This window comes from Myotis daubentonii, chromosome 3 (assembly GCF_963259705.1).
Source record: "Myotis daubentonii chromosome 3, mMyoDau2.1, whole genome shotgun sequence".
NCBI classification, from domain to species: Eukaryota; Metazoa; Chordata; class Mammalia; order Chiroptera; family Vespertilionidae; genus Myotis; species Myotis daubentonii.
Window position 1 is genome coordinate 41,980,803 of NC_081842.1, and position 23,930 is coordinate 42,004,732.

General features: G+C 37.6%; 1 protein-coding gene across 7 annotated transcripts in view; it reads left to right on the top strand.

The window, feature by feature from the left end:
• The window catches only part of ATP11B (ATPase phospholipid transporting 11B (putative)), a 110,257-nt gene that overhangs the window by 31,975 nt on the left and 54,352 nt on the right, over positions 1-23,930 (top strand). For 5 of the 7 annotated variants that reach the window (XM_059687125.1, XM_059687128.1, XM_059687126.1 and 2 more), the window contains exons 3-10: positions 3,870-3,959; positions 5,630-5,710; positions 12,328-12,435; positions 12,617-12,745; positions 13,244-13,347; positions 15,305-15,352; positions 17,199-17,263; positions 19,996-20,077. In XM_059687125.1, coding sequence (XP_059543108.1) covers positions 3,870-3,959; positions 5,630-5,710; positions 12,328-12,435; positions 12,617-12,745; positions 13,244-13,347; positions 15,305-15,352; positions 17,199-17,263; positions 19,996-20,077 — 707 coding nt within the window. Of the gene's footprint in view, positions 1-3,869; positions 3,960-5,629; positions 5,711-11,245; positions 11,364-12,327; positions 12,436-12,616; positions 12,746-13,243; positions 13,348-15,304; positions 15,353-17,198; positions 17,264-19,995; positions 20,078-23,930 lie in introns of those variants that run through there. The other 2 variants (XM_059687127.1, XM_059687130.1) reach the window with 2 other exon arrangements.

Here is a 23,930-nt window from a genome sequence, read left to right on the forward strand (position 1 = left end):
AACATATCCTTGGTTGAGGATTAAACAATAAATTGCTCATATGGGAAAGGAAGTTTCAGGTCTCAAACCAGCTGATTAAAAAGTAAATTTTTGACATACACAATTTTAGAAATTAGAACCGTCTTACATTGCACCAGATAAAATTAGGTAAAATGTCTCTTTAAATATCTTGAATTGTCAATTAAGGCCTCATTGCTTGACATCAGGATAGTTATCTGGAAATAAACCCCAAACATTTCAACCATGTTTATTTATTTTCTAGTGGCCTGGCGCACGAAATTTGTGTACAGGTATGGTCCCTATGCCTGGCCTGCGATCAGGGCCATCTTCCCCAGCTGCCCACAGCAAGCCCTGCCCCCTGCCGCCACACACCCCCAGCTCTCTGTTCGCCATCGGGCAATTGGAGCCTGCCGGCCGGGGAAAGGGACCAAGAGGTGGTCAGTGCACCTGGTAGTGACTGGTTGAGCAGTAGTTCTGGTCATTCCACCATTAGAGTCAATTTGCATATTACCCTTTTATTATATAGGATTTATCTATTTTATTAAAGTTTTGATCTCCAACTATGTGCCAAGTAGTAGTATAATTGCCAGATAGAGCAATAAATAAAATAATACTCCTATCCTCAGGGATCTTACATTCTACTGGGAGAATGTACATAGGGTAACGTAACAGTGCTTATAAAGTGTTTTCCTGTCTCATATATGAAGTTGTGTTGTAATGAGTGACACAAGTGAAATTTGTACTGTATTTGTACCCTGCCCCTATTATATAGTACTAGAGGCCCAGTGCACGAAATTTGTACATGGGGGGGAGGGGGGTCCCTTCAGCCCAGCCTGCACCCTCTCCAATCTGGGACCCTTTGGGGGATGTCTGACTGCCAGTTATGCCCGATAAACCGGCAGTTGTACATCCCTCTCACAATCCGGGATCGCTGGCTCCTAACTGCTCGCCTGCCTGGTCACCCCCAACTGCCCCCCCACCCCTGCTGGCCTGGTTGCCCCCATCTGCCCCCCCTCTACCGGCCTGGTTGCCCCTAACTGCCCCCCCATGGGCCTGGTCACCTCTTACTGCCACCCCTGCCGACCTGGTCACCCCTAATTGCCCCCCACCCCTTGCCAGCCTGGTCTCCCCCAACTGCACTCCCTGCCAGCCTGGTCGCTCCACGCAGCCTGCTGTTCAGTTGTTTGGTCATCCCTCACTAACCCCCGTGCCAGACTTGTCGCCCCATGCAACCTTGGTCGTTACTGTTACTGTGATGGCGTCCCAGACAATTTGCATATTCCTCTATAATTAGTATAGATTACAGGCTTATGAGTTGATTAATAATATATCAGACACATAGCAATTAATATGAGCCAGGTTATTTCCTAATTGCTTTGTAAATATATTAGCTCATTCAATCTTTATATAACACTAGAGGCCCGGTGCACAAAAATTTGTGCACTCGGGGGGGAAGGGGGGTTCCTCAGCCCAGCCTGTGCCCTCTCGCAGTCTGGGACCCCTCAGGAGATAATGCCCTGCTGGCTTAGGCCTGCTCCCGGGTGGCAGAGGGCAGGCCCAATCCCTAGGTGCAGCCCCTGGTCAGGCTCAGAGCAGGGCCGATTGGGGAGTTGGGGTGCCGCCCCCTGTCATGCACAGAGCAGGGCGGATTGGGAGGTTGCGATGCCACCCCTAGTCACGCTCAGGGTAGGGCCGATTTGGGGATTGGGGCACCGCCACCTGTCACACTCAAGGCAGGGCCAATCAGGGGGTTGGGGCGCTGCCCTCTGTCACACACAGAGCAGGGCCCATCAGGGGGTTGGGGAGCTCCTCCCTGTCACGCACAGAGCAGGGCCCATCAGCGGGTTGGGGAGCTCCTCCCTGTCATGCACAGAGCAGGGCCCATCAGGGGGTTGAGGAGCTCCCCCCTGTCACTCACAGAGTAGGGCCGAAAGGGGAGTTGGGGCACCGCCCCCTGTCACACACAGAGCAGGACGGATCAGGGGGTTGGGGCACCACCCTCTATCACCCACAGAGCAGGGCCAATCAGGGGGTGGGGCGCCGCAACTGTCACACTCAGGGCAGGGCCGATGGGGAGGTTATGGCTCTACCCTGTCACACACAGAGCAGGGTCTGGGTGTGGGGGGCGGGGGGGTTGGGGCGCCGCACCCTGTCACACACAGAGCCACAGGGCGATCAGGGGGTTTGGGCACTGCCCCCTGTCACGCTAATCCCGGTGCCGGGAGGCCTCGCAGCTCCGCTGATCCCGGTGCTGGGAGGCATATTACCCTTTTACTATATAGGATAGAGGCCTGGTGCATGGGTGGGGCTGGCTGGTTTGCCTTGAAGGGTGTCCTGGACCAGGGTGGGGGTCCCCACTGGGGTGCCTGGCCAGCCTGGGTGAGGGGATGATGGCTGTTTGCAGCTGGTCACACACCCTTCAGGGTGGGGGTCCCCACTGGGGTGCCTGGCCAGCCTGGGTGAGGGGCTGAGGGCTGTTTTCAGGCTTGCGGGTGACTGAAGCTCCCAACCGCTCCTTTTTTTCTTTTTTTTTCTTTTCTGGGCCAGCTTTAGCTCTGGCTCCAGCTCTGAGGCCTCTGCTGGGTTCTATAATCGAAACAATGTATAACTCCAGCTCTGAGATCCCGCTCGCTGTTTAGCTTCTATATTTATTACAATGTTTCAAACTGCAGGCTCAGAGGCCGGCAAGACAGGCGGGGAACGTTGGCTTCCTCCGTCACTGAAGCAAGCAAGCCTCATGTTCGCTTCCAGCTGCCTGGCTGCCGGCCGCCATCTTGGCTGGCAGTTAATTTGCATATTGCCCTGATTAGCCAATGGGAAGGGTAGCGGTCATACGCTAATTACCATGTTTCTCTTCTATTAGATAGGATGATTATAAAATACAATATGATTATTATTGTCCCTTTTTTATAGAGGTTAACAAGGTCATTTAGTGACCTTGAATTAGGATGTAGGCCAGAACAATTTAAACCCCCTACCATCTATGTTCTTAACCATTATGCTTCACTGTTTTACTTTAAACTGGGCAAGATTTTCATATCCTTTATGCGATTTTCTTGATGAGTATTCCAGTGATCATTTATCTAAAGTTTTTTTTATTTTTATTTTTTTGTTAATCCTCAACAGGATATTTTTTTCATTTATTTTTTGAGTGAGTGGAAGGGAGAGCTGAGGGGAAGAAAAGGAGAGAAATATTGATGTAAAAGAAGCACATCACTTGGTTGCCTCCTGTACCCAGGTACGTTCCCTTGATTGGAATTGATTCTGAGACCCTTTGGTGCATGAGCTGACAGTAGTGCCATTGAGCCACACTGACCAGGGCTAAACAATTTTTTTTTTTAATGTTGTTTTATATCTGCCTTCTGCAGCTTCTAAAATATCAAGAATTTAGTAGAAAAATTGCTAGGTTACAGTTTACCTTATTTTTAAAAATTATACTAAAATTGCCAATAAATAGTAAAAGGAAAAAGAGTAGAATAAAATTTTGAGACTCTAAAAATCAGAGAGTTTCTATAATTTGGGGCAGGGTGAAAGGAGCAAATGGGGTAGGGAAATGGGGGACATCTATAATAGAGTCAACAATAAAATAAGAATTACACAAGTGCTCACTTCAGCAGCACATATACTAAAATTGGAACAATACAGAGATTAGTATGGCATACAAATTGTGAAGCGTTTCACTTTATTTAATTATTTTTTTGTAAACTTTAGAAAGAAAGAAATCCAACAAATTTCAATCATTAAAAAAAGAGTTACATGAATTTGGCTAAGAGCTTAGTAAATTGGATTTCACTTTTATTATTCCATCCATAGAGTGTATATTATTTTTAAAAATTAATTTGTTGTTCTCTTCTCTTTCTTTTTTTTAGTACACTGTGTGGAATTTTGTTCCAAAGAATTTATTTGAACAATTCAGAAGAGTGGCAAATTTTTATTTTCTTATTATATTTTTGGTTCAGGTAAGCTTTATCATTCAATAGATCGTTAAATTTATAGATAAAATTTCTAAAAATACGTTGTCAGGGAAAAGTTACATAGCGTTCTAAATCATTTGCTTTTGGGGTCATATTTTTTTTCTGCAGAGCTTACCCATCATATTCAATGAATACAATTATTTAACCACATCTAAATTTCTAAAAACTATCCAGTGAATTTTAAGATTAATTTTATTTGTTTCATTTTATTGATATGCTGTGGTGCTGATAACCATAATCAAAGCCAAGAAAATAACATCATCTTTCAGATGCTCGTTCAGAACATAAATATTTTGGGTTTTAATATGCAGCACATGTTTTTGACACATTTTTGCCTATAGAGCCATCTTGGTACAAAGTGAATTTTTCTTTTTTTTTAAATGTCAATTTTACTTTTATTTAAAATAATTTTCTTTTTTTCATTTTTAACAATCCTTATGAAAATAGATTTTTGTTTAGGAGACCATTTTTTTAACTTGAACCAATATTAATTATAGGCTATTTAACAGTTTCTTCATCTCACATTGCTTTTTTTTCTTAATATCAAAATATCAAGAGAATAGCTTATGAAACTTGAGTATGAATCAATATTTAAAAATAGTTATTATTTTATTTTAAAAAGATTATTTTTTTCTGATAATACTTTAGCAGTCTCTTTCAGTGTGGCATTGAATTTTCGTATGAACCCTGAACTTTTCTCTCAGTAGAACCTAGAATTTCAAAAGAAAAAAAAAACACTTGCCAAGTTATTACTTTAAAGCTTGAGGAAACATTTACTATTTTCTAAAAATTGCTTTTCTTCATGAACAAAGAAGAAACTTCTGATTTTTTTTTTTTTATCAGTAGAACATCAGCTTGGTTTTCTCAGAAAAGTGAGAAATTTATACTAACCGTGTCACATAACATGCGTTTGTGAAATTACCAGCTAAAATCAGGAATTCAGCTTCTCTGTGGAATAGAACAAATTTAATTGCCCTCTATGGTGTAAAGGAACATTAATAGTAAATTATTTAGAGTCATATTCTAACTAGCAAAACATAATTAGTGCAGAAATTTTTTTACTTCTCCAGCAGCTTTTAAAACCTCAGTTGTATGATGTACATAATAATTGAAGCATCATTTTCCAAGCTGTACCCTTTCTGGCTCTGCTAGATTTAACAAAATCACTTATGGAAGAAAAACTCTTTCTCTAGTCCCATTCCTTGATCTGTCTCCCTAAGTAGTGAGTTTATTCTGAATCCCAGCGTAAAAATTACTGACAGACTTTTCAGCATTTATCAGGATGGGCGAAGAAGTGTGAAATGAGATTCAGAGCAGCTGTAGCTCCACTCCTTGGCAAATATTGAGGAAGAACTGAAGTACTCTCTGTTAAGAAGGCAGATAAATGACTGAGTCTACTCTAACAATATTTGTGGGTATCCAGTAGATTTAGATATTCTAACCCCATATAAGTGCCAATAAAGTGAACTTGTAAAACTGAACTAAATTATCCTCACTGTATAATATATCCCTCCTATTATTTTTACTCTGGACTATGATACTCATTTTGTATAGTGTTCTCAGAATTCCTAGTATGTTTGAGATTTAAGATGTTAATAGCATGATATGTACAATATAAAAATATAATATTCTGCATTCTTTTTTTTAAAATCCAGCTTATGATTGATACACCTACCAGTCCAATTACCAGTGGACTTCCATTATTCTTTGTGATAACAGTAACTGCCATAAAACAGGTATGAATTGCTTCCTATTCTTGTTTCCCCATGTCATTTGCAAGTTGCTAAATATGTCCCTCCAAGGTAACATCTATTGTTGAGAAAATAATTTCCATAAGAAAGCAGCAAATGTTTTTGATGTTGCATATGGTAAAAATAAACTGAGTTAAGCCACACTATTATATTTCAGGTGATTCATGGTATGTTTACCACTGTTAAAATGTTGTTCTCTTGACATACCCAGGAAGCGTTCAAAACAAGCATTTTATATGTATAAACTAAATTATATATGAAACATAATTATTATAATCATCTTTGTAGAGTTTGGCAATATTTCAAAGAAATACAGTTCTAGCTGATTTGGCTCAGTGGATAGAGCATCAGCTTGAGGACTGAAGGGTCCCAGGTTCGATTTCAGTCAAGAGCACATACCTCGGTTGCAGGCTACATCCTCGGCCCAGGTCAGGGAGTGTGCGGGAGCCAACCAATTGATGTGTCTCTGCAATAGATGTTTTTTTCCTCTCTCTTCTCATCCCTTCCACTCTCTCTAAAAAATAAATGGAAAAATATCCTCAGGTGAGAATTAACAAAAAAAGAAAAGAAAATACAATTCAAAATGGATATGTTTATGGGGAGTGGAGCATGTACTTCTAGCATGAAGATCCTATATCATAAAAGGCTAATATGCAAATCGACCAGACAGCTGAACGACCAGTCGCTGTGACGTTCAGTGTCCACCAGGGGGCAGATGCTCAACACAGGAGCTTCCCCCTGGTGGTCAGTTCACTCCCCCAGGGGGAGCGACACTCAGCCAGAAGCCCTGAGCCAGGCTCACAGCTGGCGAGCGCAATGGTGGTGGTGGGAACCTCTCCCACCTCCATGGCAGTGTAAGGATGTCTGACTGATGGCTTAGGCCTGCTCCCTGAGTCTCCCGGACTGTGAGAGGGCGCAGGTCAGGCTGAAGGATACCTTCCCCACCCCCCCGAGTGCACAAATTTCATGCACTGGGCCTCTAGTTTTAAATAAAAATTGTGTAGTGCTTTCCTACTTGTTACACTTTCTCTGGTTAAGTTGATTTTTATGTAAAGTTGTACCCTAGTGGGAAATAGCTTCAACAAAATCCTGAATTGGTATTAAATTCTAGATATAGAAAAGAAGATTATTATTGGATGAACATGTCAAGTTAGAAATAAAGGAATCTGTAGAAAGGTCATGTCTTTATAACTACCATTTCTCTAAAGATCTTGGCAGGACCTCAGTTATACAGAAATTGTTCCTTCCACTTGAAAGAGAGTTAGTTGAATTTTCTTATGTAAATTTGATAAATTTTCATTTTATAAGATTTAGGGATAAGGTTTAAATTGCTTTGGAAGTAAAATTGACAAACATTTTATAATCTGAGATGTAGTATATTTTAACAATTACGTTATATATCTAGTATGTCAGAATATCATGCTACTGCTCTCACTGTTTGATTTTCCTTTAGTGTTCTTTTGGAAACTGTCAGTCAGCATTCAAATCACTTCATATGGTCACATATTTACTTGTTTTTGCAGATGTCATTTATTTCATCAGAGTAACACAGATTTGTCCCTTGGACCTATTTTCTATATGTAGTTCCCTTTTAGATAATTTCATTTATGGTAGTGGCTTAAAGTACCATTTATATGTTAATGGTTCCCAAATATATATGTATCCTGAATCTATTGCCTGAACTCCAACACTCATGTACAACTGTGCAACTTTTCCACTGGGATAGCTTGGGATTTTCCTGACCATGTCATTCTCTCATTTTCTCCTCTGGTCTTTTTTCTTCCTATCATTTGGTGCTACCTGTTTCTGTTGAATAAATGTTTATTTGTTTGTCTGTTGCCTTCATTTGAATATTCAGCTCTGTGAGGGCAGATACTTTGTTTTATAAACCAGTTTATTTCTAGTGACCAGAACAAGGCCATGCTCTGATTATATCTCCAATAAATAATTTGCTTGACAGATGAATGAATGAATGAATGAAGCTATTGAGTATTTTTTTGAAGTAATTTAAAATGTTGCAGTACTTCTTACCCTGGTTTCCCAGTCTACACTATTAAAAGACAAACATGCAAATTGACCGTACCTTCACTATGCCTTAAGCCACACCCACCAGCCAGTCAGAGTGACTATATGCAAATTAACCCAACCAAGATGGCAGCTGGCAGCCACGGAGCTGGAGCAAGCAGGAGGCTTGGTTGCCCCAGTGATGGAGGAACCAGCCAGCCCCCACCCATGCACCAGGCCTCTATCCTATATAACAAAAGGGCAATATGCAAATTGACCCTAACAGCAGAACGACTGGGAATGACTGGTCACTGTGACACACACTGACCACCAGGGGACAGATACTCAATGCAGGAGCTGTCCCCTGGTGGACAATGCGCTCCCACAGGGGGAGCTCTGCTTAGCCACAAGCCAGGCTGATGGCTGCCAGCACAGTAGTGGTGGCGGGAGCCTCTCCCACCTCCTCAGCAGCACTAAGGATGTCCAACTGCAGCTTAGGTCTGCTCCCTGCTGGCAAGTGGACATCCCCCAAAGGCTGCCGGGCTGCCAGAGAGATGTCTGACTGCCAGCTTGGGCCCGATCCCCCAGGGAGCAGGCCTAAGCCAGCAGGTGGACATCCTCCAAGGGGTCCCAAACTGCAAGAGGGCATAGGCCGGGCTGAGGGACCCCCCCAAGTGCACAAATTTTTGTGCACCAGACCTCTAGTGTTTATATATGTGGCCTAATATAGCCTGGGTTTATTTGGAATGTGATGCCATTAACCAAATTGAAAAATGCTGATAAAAATCTGCAAAATTGGAATGTGATGCCATTAACCAAGTTGAAAAATCTGAACAAAATCTGCAAAATAGAAGTTAAATATATTTGTTATTATTGACATCCTGTCTCCTTTTAGAATGGGTTAAATAAAAACACGTAATATAAAAAGCAGAAAGATTATACCTCAAACCTGTGTTACAGTGGTTGACGTAGTTAAGTCCTAAATTTACATGAGAGCTTCTTGACAACTAAAGCAAAAGCAGAAATATGAAAGGTCATAATTTCAAAGAGAAAATTTGATATATAAGGATTTTTTCCCTTTACAACATCAGGATTCAGAGTTTTCTCTTTTCTAACAACTATTCCTACATTGTGTTCATTTAATAACACACAACATACTAGAATATACTGTTCAGGTTTATCTGCCCATTTGTATAGATCAGTAGAATAAATTTTAGAAAAATTGTACAAATGCAAGTTGCCATGTCCAGTCTTTCCTTTTTCTTTCCTTTTAATCTGCCTTTGTCCTTTTATCAAAATAAGAAAAGCTATATTATCAGTTTTTATACTCTGAGTAAAGATGTTAGTTTTCTTGTTTTTTTAACTTCTCCCAACCATACTTGCATAGTAAAGGTTTTTTTAGTTATGTAATGCAAGGTGTAGCGCTGTGGTAAACATCATAGTCTTTGCCTTCTGTGAGCATAAAACCTATGAAGTAGGGAAGATAAACCCAAACACAAAAGCAGTTATAGTTCAGTAAGGTAGTGGTCAGACCCAGTGAGCTGTAGATGTTCAGAGAAAGCATGCAACACTGTCTGGATAATCAAGGAGGGTTTCATGGAAGTAACATTTTTAGAGATGAGACTTGGAATAAGAGTAAGATGACAATTGGTGAAAAAGGTAAAGTATCAACAAACAACTTACGGGAATTCCCAAATGTAAGGAAAGGCAGGACCTTTTTTGTGAAATGACATGGCTGACTAATGTTTGACACTATGTAGGAAAGTACTAAAAAGTAATACTGGAAATGTAGCTTGGTAAGTTAATCAGGCTGGAAGATTCTTTGGTCTAAGCATCGGAGAGTTATTGAGGGGGCTTTGAACAGGATAGCGAATTAAAACAATGTTTTAGAAAGATTAATCTGGCAGTAATATGTTGAATGGATTAAAATTTGTGAACTTGTGTTGTAAATGATAATGTTTTTATTATTAATGTCATCTGGCTATAAAAGGAACTATTTTTTTGACAGTTTCAGAAAAAAAGTTTTGACCTTCCATTAAATTTCTTTAAAATTGGCATACCACATCTTCAGTGGGGCCAGCATAATTTTTTTTTTTTTTTTAGAGAGAGAAAGAAACATCGATTTGTTGTTCCACTTATTTATGCATTCATTGGTTGATTCTTGTATGTGCCCTGACCAGGAATCAAACCGGCAGCCTTGGCATATCGGGATGATGCTCTAACCAACTGAATTATCTGGCTAGGGCTGCATCATTTAAATACTTTAAGAATGGTTTCCCAAAAGGTTTCTCCCTGAAAAAAATATCTTGAAGTAATTTTTAATATTTGCTTTATATGTTATAGTGTTCTAATATTTTCAGGTAATAGATGCACATGTTTTAAAAAATAGAAAGTACAAAATCTCATATAATAAAAGTCATTTATACTCCTACCCCCCCCCCCCCCGCGTCTCCTGGTTCTCCTCCCCTGAGGGAGCCATTATTTGTACATTAGTCCAGATATTGATACAGAGTGTTTTCAAAGGTAAGCATTTTTTCCCCACAAATGTTAGCATAGAACACAACACATTCTGTTCTTTTATCACTTAATGCTATCAGTTACCATTTTGTTATCTTGTGTTATACCTCTGAGTTCTTGAATTTTCTTTGAAATAACACAAGACGTCCCACTTAGTCTTTGTGAAATGCTTATGTCTGTTTCCCTTTTTAATGATGATCCACATACCCTACCATATTTTTTGGAAGTACAAATAATAATTCTATTGGTCTAGTGTTTAAGAAAGTAAAATAATTCAACATCAGTTTTAAAATGTGTTCTTTTTTCTATTTATTGTCTGTAATAATGCTGTATGAATTTTTATATATATACTAGGGGCCCGGTGCACGAAATTCGTGCACTGGGTGTGTGTGGGGGGGGGGGGGAGTGTCCCTCAGCCCAGCCTGCCCCCTCTCACATACTGGGAGCCCTCAGGCGTTGACCCCCATCACTCTCCAATCACAGGATCGGCCCCTTGCCCAGGCCTGACGCCTCTGGCTGAGGTGTCCGGCCCAGGCAGCGGGGACCCACAGCTGCAGCGGCCCCGCAATCGTGGGCTTTGCTTTAGGCCCAGGCAAGGGACCCCTAGCTCCCGGGACTGCCAGCTTCGACCGTGCCCAGCTCCCATCGCTGGCTCCACCCCTACTTCCTGCTATCACTGGCCAGGGCGGAAAAGGCACCTGATTCTCCGATCATGGCTGGGGGGCAGGGCAAAGGCGACCCCAGGGCCACCTTTGCCCTGCCCCCCAGCTCTTAGCTCCCCCCTGGGTTTCCGATCACTGTCAGTGGCAGGGGGCTTCTTCCTGCTTTCCCTTTCGCCTCCCTGCATTGTGCCTACATATGCAAATTAGCCGCCATCTTGTTGGCAGTTAACTGCCAATCTTAGTTGGCAGTTAATTTGCATATAGCCCTGATTAGCCAATGAAAAGGGTAGCTAGTACGCCAATTACCATTTTTCTCTTTTATTAGTGTTGATACTAGAGGCCTGATGCATGAAATTCATGCAAGAGTAGGCCTTCCTTGCCCTGGCTGCCGGCACCAGCTTCCCTATGGCACCCGGGGCCCGGGCTTCCCTCGCAGCCCCAGCTTCTTCCGGAAGGTGTAGCATATTATGCTTTTATTATTATAGATATATTTAGAGAGAAGAAGGAGGGAGAGGGAAACATTGCAAACCTCTTGCACTCACCAAGTCTAGGTTTCTCATTAGAAATCGAACCTGCCACCATTTGGTATATGGGACGATGCTCCAACCGACTGAGCCACATCAGACTGGCTGCATAAATTTATATTTTATGTTTAAAATATCATTTGTATGTAGAAGCAACAGAACTTACTGATTGACTAGGTGTTAAAGAAAGGTAGGAATAAAAAAGTGACTCCCCAGATTTCTAGTATGAGCAGCTTAGTAGATGGTGATGTCATTTGTCAAGATGGATAACATTGAAAATGCAACAGATTTAGAAGATAACATCATAGGTTTAGTTTTGAAATGTTCAGTATATTAGATATCAAAATGGAGATATTAAGAATACAGTTGGATATTCAAGTTTAGAGTCTAAAAGAAAGATGTGAACTGGAGATAAAAATTTCAGAAATTTTTGAAGACCACAGGTATATAAGAAATCTTGTAGTGAGAAAGTGAAGGGTGAAAAAAGGGCCCATAAAGATGACAGAAGGAGGCTTTCATAAGGAAATTGAGAAAGATTAACGGAGAGATACTGTGAAAATAAGAAAAATGTATGTAATGAAACCAAGTTTTTATGAGTATATGCATCAAAATAGCCTAATATAATTCTGGTGAATCAAATGTTTGGGGGCGATTTTTATGTTTCTTTTTCTCATTTGATAAAAATATCTTCTAATTAGGTGAAGAGATTAGCCAAAGAACATATATTCATAGCCCATGGACACAGACAATAGTGTGGTGAAGGACAGGGGAGTTGGAGGGGAGCGGCTGGGTAGAAATGGGCAAAGGAGAGGATAGGGGACATCTGTCAACAATAAAAAATATATCTCCTAATTATACTAAAAAGGGCACATTTTTATTCTTTTGACATTTACAGGGGTATGAAGATTGGTTACGACATAACTCAGATAATGAAGTAAATGGAGCTCCTGTTTATGTTGTTCGAAGTGGTGGCCTTGTAAAAACGAGATCAAAAAACATCCGGGTATGCATTTAGTAAATAATGTATATCAATTATATTTTGATGTCACAAACTTTAATCTGATTAATTTTATTAAAAGCCTGCTTTTCTACATTAAAATATTGTGATAGACTACTTGTTTAGAATCCAATTAGTCCTTGCCTTTTAAAATTGGTATATTCACTCTCCCCAAAATTCTTCATAGGTGGGTGATATTGTTCGAATAGCCAAAGATGAAATCTTCCCTGCAGATTTGGTGCTTCTGTCCTCAGATCGACCCGATGGTTCTTGTCACATTACAACTGCTAGTTTGGATGGAGAAACTAACCTAAAGGTTTGTATGTGTATAAAATGCATTTGGATTATAGTGATATTTTCCTTTGGTTAAGGTAATAAAATTTGACCTGATAAAGGCGAAATATTTTTAAATTACTGAAAATTTTAAGAATCACTAAGTTTTTTAAAAGAAATAATGTTTTATATTTATTTCAAGGGTAGCCTCACATGGTTTAGTCAAGTTAAAGAAAAATGGGAAATGTTTTTAGGAAAAATAAAATATTTTAATATTTTGGTGTTTTTTTTAGATAAGGGAGGTTTGAAATAGATGAGGCTATAAAGTACAGCATAGGGAATATATATGTATATATGGTGCCAGATGGTTGCTAGATTATCAGAGGGGGTCACTTAGTAAGTTATATAAATGTCTAATCACGGTTGTACACCTGATTATATTACAATTTATGTAATATTGTATGTCTACTGTAAATAGATGATATGTAGGGTTCCATTTAGATCTTGAAAGTGCAGTTTAATCCTTGTTGTTGTTTTTTAGACTCATGTGGCAGTTCCAGAAACAACAGTATTACGAACAGTTGCTAATTTGGATACTCTTGTAGCTGTGATAGAATGTCAGCAACCAGAAGCAGACTTGTATAGGTATGGTGTGATAGTCAACCTACTCATTTTAAGTCCTGTTTACAGATCTCATTTTTACCATCATAGCTAATTAAATTAGCTAATTAAATTAATGAAATTAATTAAAGACATTATTGAAGAGAAGGTAGTGGAGAGATACATTAAAGGGAAAAAAGGCTAAAGCAGAATTTGCCAGAATTCTAATCCAAAGTGTTAATTCCAAAACAGTGCTCTTTTATTCAGACATTTCTTTCCATTACTTTCTATTTCTATATGAACTGGCTTTATCACTATAATAGGAAATTTTATAACAATAATAGTAGTTATAGGAGAAGTAAGATTAATATTATTTTTTTGATCCTCACCTGAGGATATTTTTCCATTGATTTTTTAGAGAGTGTAGAAAAGAGAGGGAATGACAGAGAGAAATATCGATGTGAGAGAAACACATTGATTGGTTGCCTCCTGCACAAGTCCCAACCAGGGCCCAGGGCTAGGGAGGACCCTGCAACTGATGTATGTGCCCTCGACTGGAATCAAACCTAGGACCCTTTGGTCTGCAGGCCAATGCTCTATTCACCGAGCCAAACTGGCTAGGGCGAAGTAAGTTTATTTCGTTAGAAGAAAAGAACTCTGTATACACGTACTCTATGAAGGCAAGGGCTCTGTCTTTGTGTTCACTTAGAATGAATTCCTTTTAATGTTGTGATTTACTAAATACAGTGTAAGTCATCTTTCAGTGATATACTAATTATTGTGGGCTGTGAAATAGGAACAACTTTTTATTATTAAAGTGATATACTAAACTCACTTTTACTCAGTAACTGATGTTAAGTGGGGGAGGGTATTACCAACAGTATTTAAGGTATGGTCCCATTTTTGTTGTTAAGATACATATTTATATGTGTATGGAAAAAAGCCTGGAAAACATATCCCAAAATAATAGCAGTGTTTGTATCTGAGTGGTGGGATTACCTGTAATGGTATTTCCTTTTTGATATCCTTTTTATATTTTCTGAATCATTTTATGAAATGTGTGTGTTTGAGTGTATATCTATATATATAAAAGCCTAAGGTTACATAAAATCCATTAAGTGGAGATTAAAAAAAACACGAAAATACAGCAGTGCATTTCCCTGATACAGACAGTTGAATGAAGCAGAAGTAAGAGATTAGCAAGAAACAATGAAGCCAAAGGGATAAACCATCTGTGACCTGGAAACGGGAGAAATAATAGGGCACATTGAAAGGGAATGCTTAATATTGCCTTGCCTAGTTAAATGATTAACATGAAGCTCTGTCTAGAATTTGCTTCAACTCAAAATTTACTTCTCACTGTAGTAGAAAATAATTGTTCATTTGAATTGACTGTGCTATGGAGCTGTTTAAGTAGTGGAATTTGGAACTGAAAGGCCAGATTATGAAAATTCATTGATAACAAGCCACCTATTCTAGAAGCTTTGGAGTTCACTGATAGGTTTTTGCTTACTACTCTAGTCCCACCGCTTAATTCACACATAGTAGTTGCTCAATGAATATTTGTTGGATGAATGAATGCATGAATAAGTAAATGAGTGATTCTAATCACAGGAAGCTTACTTAATAAACTGTGATGAAATATGTGAGCATTCATTGTTGGCTAAATAATGTATACTTATGTAGTAAATATAAATTCTCATGATGATAAAACTAATAATGGTAATAACATATAACATTTATATCACCATTTTTAAAACATTTTTACATTCATTACCTCATTCATAGCTGGAGTGGGATGGCAAGAATTGTTAGAGCTTAATGACTGGTAAATATTGATTTTTATAATTTCTAACATAATTATTGGACCATTCATAAAAAGAAAAGGTTGGTTTGTTTCACGTATAAGAATAGTGCCAAAAGTATCTAAAGTTTTCCACCTATTAATGTCATAAGTAACACATATTTGGGTTTTTTTGTGACATGGTGAATTCTTTGATAGATTCATGGGACGAATGATAATAACTCATCAAATGGAAGAAATTGTAAGGTAAGAACAAAATCACATTATTTGGGGGAGGGACTAAAATCAAGTTAAAGAAATATTAGATAAGTTTCATATAATGTAAAAGGGTTCACTTGAAAGCACTTAGCACTTTATATTCTAGTTATGTATAGCAGCAACAAGTGTGGGTGAAGCAATTTCATGAAGTAATACCAAAATAATTTAGTAAGATTATTTATATACTTGCATTTTTTTCTAATAATATCAGGTAGTAACATAAAAGGAAACATAAACATTCTTATTCAAATCCTTACCCACTACTTAAAGTCTAGAATACAAGAAATGTTTTCTATAATGTTTAACAAGTATAAGTGTTACAGACTTCTTCATTTCAAAATCATTTAACACAAACTAGAGTACTTAGTGGCCAATCCAGAACCTCTTATTTACTCTTCTGATTGGTTTTTTGTTTGGTTGATTGTTTTGTTTTCCCTCTATATTAAGGTTAATTTCTGGCTGCTGCATGAAAGGACTTGAGCTCATTTCAAAGACTTGCTAATAGGATGAGATTACATTGTTACTCATGACCATAAAGCCAAATTTAAAATAAATCTTGGAATGGTCCCTTGAACTTCTAATTCAAATCACCTTTTTTCTGGAGACATATTCAGTTAAACTGGCTGCTTGAAATAAGTCACTGACTAAGAGTTGAGCATTTCTTAAAATGAAATCCTCAAGTCAAGCCACCAAAACTATCATGCATCAGCACTGATTCACATTTTTAATAAACATTAACACAGGAGCATGTTCAATGAACTCTTTAGCCATGGTCTTTGCTGAAGCAACCAGAGTTTGCTGATGAACTGCCTTTTAATTCAAACCTTTCTATCATTATATCCCAATTGTATATGCCAGTGTGAGTGCAAAGTTTTTCTATTCATCGTTAAAACCAGTACCACGTGAAAAGGAGCTGTTTTATGGCTTCTGGTTAATAGATTTTGGAATATCCACGTAGTGTGCTCCAAATATGACTCAATATTAAAACCATACTTGTTAACCATGTCCCAAACACCTGGTCCTCCTTGGTTCATTGATTTTTTAGAGTGTTTGGGTTTGTAGACATCTTGGTTCCAATTCTGTTTGAATTGGATGACTGTGTATGTATATTTCAGAAAAGCATAAGGAATCTCAACAAAATTAAGGCTTTTTAACTTATCCATAACAGAGTCTATCATTTTGCTATCACTAAAAAAGTACAATTTCCTTTCTAGTTATTCCTTCTCATTTTATATCTCCTTTATGGAGAGAAATTCAAACAGCAAGAAGACCTGAGCTCCAAGAAGTTTGCAATGCAAGTAGTAAAGTTGTAGTGTCAATCTTGCCTAAAAAAGTACTAACTCACTTACTACATAATGTTTTATAAACCAAAGTAATTTTAATTGTGCAGAGCTTATGCATTTACACACAAATCATGCTACAGTTCTTATTTACGTTGCATTTTAATTCTCTATTTTCTTTGAAAACTGTTTATTAATTTTGCTCAAAATTTTCATCCTCTATTAAACATTTAAAAATCATTGCTTCATCTTTTATTTTGTTGTGTTTTATGTTTAAAATTTTTGTAACTGGTCTGGTAGATTTATGAGTTTATTTACCAGCATAATCTTATTTCTGAGCCACCGATCTTAAAGTAACTGAAATGCTAAAGCAGTTGTTTTTGTTATAGTAACTAACATTATGATTGACCTAAATAGTAGCTAAGATTTTGGTTCTAAATAAAAGCAGTGTTGTAACTATAACTCAGGTACTTTCTGCTAAAGATGCTGTTTTAGAATTTAATTAAATGTTTAATATATTTAATGCTTTTGGTTTTTTGTGTGTTTTTCCGTAGACCTCTGGGGCCAGAGAGTCTCTTGCTTCGTGGAGCCAGATTAAAAAACACAAAAGAAATTTTTGGTTTGTATATGTTGAAAGTTTTTAATTATAGATTCATGTTGATACTTTATGAAGTATTTCTAAAAGCACAGCATTTGTGTTCTTTTGGTTGGGTAACTTGTTGTTTAGTTACATGTTGCCTGTGATAATTTTCTTACAAAGATTGTGTTAATATAATTTTGGTTGTAGTTTTTGTTATTAATCTCTATCTTTGAGTAATAGACTAGAACCTTACTCTTATATTTTCTTTGTTGATACTTGTGAAACTGAGTGCTAAGTAGATAATTCTGGCACTTCTTTCTATTCATGGTGGATGACAACCAATATAATCTGGCATTATGGTATAGTAAACCACCTGTGTAATCCTATTGTGATTATTCTTAGATTGGATGAATGAAACTGCTGACTCATTCATTCATTCAACAAATTCTTATTAATATGTCTATATACCAGGTACTGTTGAAACGTATACTGACTGGATCAAAAGAATGAATAAATAATGTTCTTGCATTGAAGATTTATTAATTAATCAGTTAATTAATTAACTTATGCTCTGAGTCAATTTTAGGCAAATTGTGAAATCATTGATAATCTTTAGCTGTCAGCTAGTTCTTCCCTCTTCAGAAATGGCCCTTCATATACTAGCCAGCTTGTTATTTACTGAATGTTTACAGCTTTTGGGGTGTGTCCTCTTCCTCATTCTCTTCTTTCATCTGTCTTATCTCTCAGTATTGGGCTCTCTGATAAAGAAGTCCATATACTTTTTTTAAAAATGGAAAGTAACAAATGTTGGTAAGGATGTGGAGAAATTGGAACCCTCATACATTGCTGGTAGGAGTGTAAATGTTGCAACTGCTGTGGAAAACAGTGTGGCAGTTTCTTAGTAAGTTAAATTCAGGATTACCATGTGACCCAACAGTTCTACTCCTAGATATATACCCCAAAGAACTGAAAATAGATCCTCAAACAAAGACTTCTATGAGAATGTTCATAATAGCACTATTTACAATCATCATAGAGTAGAAACTGTCCACATGTTCATCAACTAATGAATATTTTTTTAAAAAATGTAGGATATCCACATAATGGAAAATTATTTACTATTAAACAAATGAAAACATTATGCTGAGTGAAAGAAGCTGGACACAAATGTCACATATTGTAGGATCCCATTTACTTGAAGTACCTGGAATAGGCAAATTCATAGAGACAGAAAGTAGATTAATGGGTTGGGTAGTGGAGGGGAATGGGACTGATGCTTAATAGGTACAGGGTTTTCTTTGGGAGTGATGAAAATGTTCTCAAGTTAGATAGTGAGGATAGTAGCACAATATTGTGAATATACTAAGTGCCACTGAATTGTACATTTTTAAATGATTAAAATGATAAATTGTATGTTATATTTTACCACAATCTAAGAAGAGAAAACTATAATAAATGTTCTGATGGCAAAAGCCAAAGAAAACTTCCAAAGCTTTAGACCCTCTCATGTAATGCTGTATTTTAAAACATCTCTCTAGCATTAAAACCTTTCACGCTCTTGAAAGATGTGTATTTGAATGCCTTTAGGATGGGTCTGCTATTGTTTGCCTCAGTACCACTTCTCTCTATTGTATAATTCTGGCTGATTTCTATGATTTTGGTGCCATTTGAGTTATAAGTTCTGCCTTTATGGAATAATTTTAATGGTGAAAATTCCAGGACAAATCTTTAGGAAGAGGGCATAATGAATCCTACACTGCTTCTCAAATCTCACTATTTAGGCATGGGTGTAAACATTTATTGATTATCTGTTTCTAGGCATTTTGCTAACTTGTCATACAAACCGCACAACAATTTTATGAGGTACTAGAGGCCCGGTGCACGAATTTGAGCACAGGTGGGGTCCGGCTGGCCCTGCCCCTGATCGGGGGTAGGGGAGGCGGGGGCGATCAGGGTGGTTGTCCAGCCGGCCCCACCCCCTGGTCGAACTCCCGGTCAAACTCCTGGTCGAGGGGACAATTTGTATATTGGCCTTCTATTATAAAGGATATTTTTCCACTCTAAAGGTGGAGAAATTAAGATTCAGAGATTAAATAACTTCCCCAAGGACGTAGAACTAGTAAGTGGCAGAGCTTGCATTCAAACCAAGGTCTAATTCCAACAAAGTATTTTATAAGGCTGGTTTTACCTAATTTCATTCACCCCCAGTTTTAATCCCATTATTACTGTCATTCTCGCTAATTTCAGAGTCATTCACATGGGCACGAATTTTTTTAAATAGCCCATTCCTTGTGTTTATTTACCCTGATAGATTTTCATATTATCGCTCCACTGCTTATGAAATTATGTCTAGGGGTCCAGATTCTGGCATTCAGGGGTTTTCAAACTCTGATCACAATCTATTGTTCCATCCGAACAGGAAGTACTTTTTCATTTCTGTCTTTGTTAACACTGTTTGCTCTATCTATAGTGTTTTCCCAAATCCTTTTTCTCTATCAATTTCAACTGAGATAGTATCTCATTCTTATATCTCAGTTATAACTCAGAAACAGAGCCTCCATGCCTTCCTCATCCAGTAAGTTGAGTAATTAGAGTTCCCTAAAATGAGTATCAGAAAGCCTTTATAAAATTCAAAGAAAGGAAAGTCAGATTGTAACAGCTGTCAGACAATGCATTTTCCTAGATGCTTTCATGCTGGTGAGTACATTTTTCTTGTGAAACATACTAGGGCATTATTTTAAAGTACTATTTTGTTTTGTTTGGTTTTGCAGGTGTTGCTGTATATACCGGAATGGAAACAAAGATGGCATTAAATTACAAGAGCAAGTCACAAAAGCGATCCACAGTAGAAAAGTAAGAAAACTTTTCATTTATTTGCATATAAATATGACTGTGGATGTGTATATAATCATTATGTATAATTTTTTTGTGTATAAAAGTATATTTGATCCCTATATAATGTCAAATCAACACAGGATGATATCCTTGAGGATAGGGATGATTTCTTATATTTTTGTATACATGTAGCATTTTGCACAATGTTTGGCATATAGTAGATGCCAAATTATGACTTTAAAATAAATATTATTTGGTAATAATGGAAACACTTGATCAAACTAACCCTCCTGCAGATAACAGTGGTAAAATCTGGACAAAATATTTAAAAAAACACACAATAATTTTAAAGCTCTGGAGAGTGGCCCAAAAAAAGACAGAAACTGGCAAAGAATGTACTCTTGAAAGACAGTATCAACAAGGAGAAAATTTAAGAATGTAGCTTTTTTCCTGAGGGCACTCTCAAATTCATGGACTGCAAAAGGCTAACACACACAGCAGGGGCAAATTGTGAAATCATTGATATTAGGCTTTCTGATAAAGAAGTCCATATACTTTTTTTAAAAATGGAAAGTAACAAATGTTGGTAAGGATGTGGAGAAATTGGAACCCTTATACATTGCTGGTAGGAGTGTAAATGTTGCAACTGCTGTGGAAAACAGTGTGGCAGTTTCTTAGTAAGTTAATACTAAATATGTTTCTAATAAACATATTTTTAAACTTACTTATTTATTATTTTTTAAATCCTCAAGAGCTCTAAACCTGCACATAAATTATTTCCATATTCTTGGCTGACTATCAGAACTATACATGTGCAGAGGAGACCCCAGTGGGCTTGACAATGAAACAGTAACGGTATGTACCAGCAAGCTGAAAGATCTGAGCAGAGAATTTTGCTGTTGCCTGTTGCAGTGGAGATAGTGTTTGGTATTTGAACCTAGCCAAGTTAACTTCCTGCTAAAATTAAAATCCACACTCTTTGAGGAACTTAAAAGGATACACTATGCAATCAAAAATAAGCAGACGTTAAGAAAATGTATCTTGTACTCAGTAGAAAAAGTGCTCTGGTAACCACCGTACTGTTGTTTGTGTCGATGAGTTTCAGTTTTATATCCCATATGAGTGAGATCATATGGTTCTTAGCTTTTTCTGACTGACTTATTTCACTTAGCATGATAATCTCAGGTTCATTCATGTTGTTGCAAATGGCAGTATCTCATCTTTTCTTATGGCTGAGTAATATTACATTGTATATATGTACACCATCTTCTTTGTCCAATCATCTATTTCTGAAGGACATTTTGGTTGTGTCTTGGCCACTGTGAATAATACTGCAATGAAAAGACGGGATGCATATATTTTGTGAATACATGTTTTCAAATTTTTTGGGTAGATACCCAGAAGAAGGATTGCTGAGTCATATGGTAACTCTATTCTTAATTTTTTGAGGAACTGCCACAATGTTTTCTCTAGCTGCTGTACAGTTTGCATTCCCACCAGTAGTGAACGATGGTTTTTTTTCTCCACAATCTCTCCATTCAACACTTGTTTTTACTTACCTTGATGACAATAGCCATTCTAAAAATAAAAAATTGATAAACTTCCATGAATTTTAAAAGTTTTGCTCATCAGACTGTTCATTTAAGAAAAGGAGCAAGCATATTGTTTTGGAAGACAGTATTCTCAAAACATCTATATTATAAAAGGCCTGTGGCCCTAACACAGTAATGACCAAAGACCGGCACAGGTGGGCGGGGCTGCATGATTTCAAGTGCTGGGCTTCTAGTATATGTGATAAAGGACTTGTATCTAGAATATATAATAATACATAGAAAGCTCCTATAAATCCATTAAAAAAAAAAAACAGCCCAATGAAAAAAATGCGTAAAAGACTGGAACAGATACTTCACAAAGAAAATACACAAATGGCCAATAAGCACATAAAAATTGTTCATCAATATTTAATTATGAGAGAGATACAAACTAAAACTACAAAGTGATACCAGAACACACTGGAAATGCTGAAAATTAAAAAGACTAAAAGTTCCAAGTTTTAGCAAGGATATGAAGCAACTGGATCTCTTACTTCTAAATAATCTATGGATCAAAGAGGAAATCTCAAAGAACATTTTTAAAAATACCTAGAAGTAGGGAAAATACAGTGTGTTAAATTTTGTAGGATGCAACTAAAACGAAACAGAAGTAGTAGGTTATAAATAGGAAATTTATTATAGGAATTGGCTAACCTGGTTTATCTGTTTAAGACTTTATATGACTTAAATTGTAAATTGTGTTATTAACTTCATACCATCGACAGACTGACAGTAAGATTCCTTGAATTCTGACAGAATTGAAAATAAATACTTCACAAAGTATTTGTGTAGGCCATGAGGCCCAACAACCTGCCTTCTGAAGCTGGAGAACTAGGAAAGTCGATGGTGTCATTCAGTCTGAGTCAAAGGCCAGAGAACCACGGGGCAGTGGGTATTACCTGGAATCCATATCCCTGAGAACCATGAGCTCTGCTAGCCCAGCTAAAAGAGAGAGAATTCACCCTACCTTCACCTTTTTTGATCCATTTGGGCCCTCAATGGATTAGATGATGCCTGCCTACCTTGGTGAGAGCATACCTCTTTAAGTCTACTGAATCAAATACTAATCTCTTCCAGAAACACCATCACAGACACACTCATACATGGTGTTTTACCAGCAATATGGGCTTCTCTTAGTTAGCCCAGTCAAGTTGGCACATAAAATTAACTGTCACAGCACTAAATACTAACATTAGAAAAGAAACACCAATAATAGAAACTGAAATTAAAAACTATACTATTTGCAATCATTCCCAAAAATGAAATATCTAGATGTACATCTAACAAAATACATACAGGATCTGAATGCTGAAAATCAGAAAATGCTGATAAAATAAACAAAGACCTAATATTAGTCTTGTCTAGTGAAATATTGTAATATTAAGCTAGTCCAGTAAAAAGAAGAGGGATCTAAAGTCAATTCCTGACTTGTGTGAATTTGGGAAATTTACAGAATGATTTTTGGGCTTTGGTCCTCACAGAGTTTTTATAAAGATTAGACAAATTAGTGGATGTGTTAGTTATGTTTACACTTAAAATTACCTAAGTACTGAAAATATAAAATAATCCTAAAATAATTACTTAGACCAAAACAGCTGGCCAAGGCTATCATGTAGTATTAGTGTTTTGAACAATAACATAACTATAAATAGGCTTATAATCTTACTAGAGGCCCGATGCACGAAAATTCATGCAAGAGTAGGCCTTCCTTCCCCCTGGCTGCCGGCACCGGCTTCCCTCTGGCACCCGGGACCCGTGCTGCTTCCTTTGGGCTGCTCGCAGGCACCTGGGACCCAGGCTGGCTTCCCTCCAGTCCCGGCTTCGTCAGGAAGGACGTCCAGAATGACGTCCGGAAGAGGTCTGGTCTAACTAGCATATTACCCTTTTATAATATTACCCTTTTATTATTATAGATATAGATGTGTTGGTTATTTTATTGCTGGTATAGATTCTGTTGAATGGTCATTTCTTAAAAACAAAGACTGTGTCCTTTAAATCAGTGAGGTCACCAACCTTTCGGACCTCACGGACCACCAGTGGTCCACTGCTTTAAATAGCTACCATAATATCATATATTTTAATATCTTATTTAGTATCAGCATTATACAGGAATACCCTACTTCAGTGGCATAGCAATAACACATTTAACATGTATTCTGTGAAAGGTACTGAAAATACGTTCCTGTGATTATCTGCTTTGTGGTCTCTTAAGATCCAAATTTGTATTCCAGTATTTATATTGTAATCTAAAGTGAATAGTAGCACATAATTGATATGTT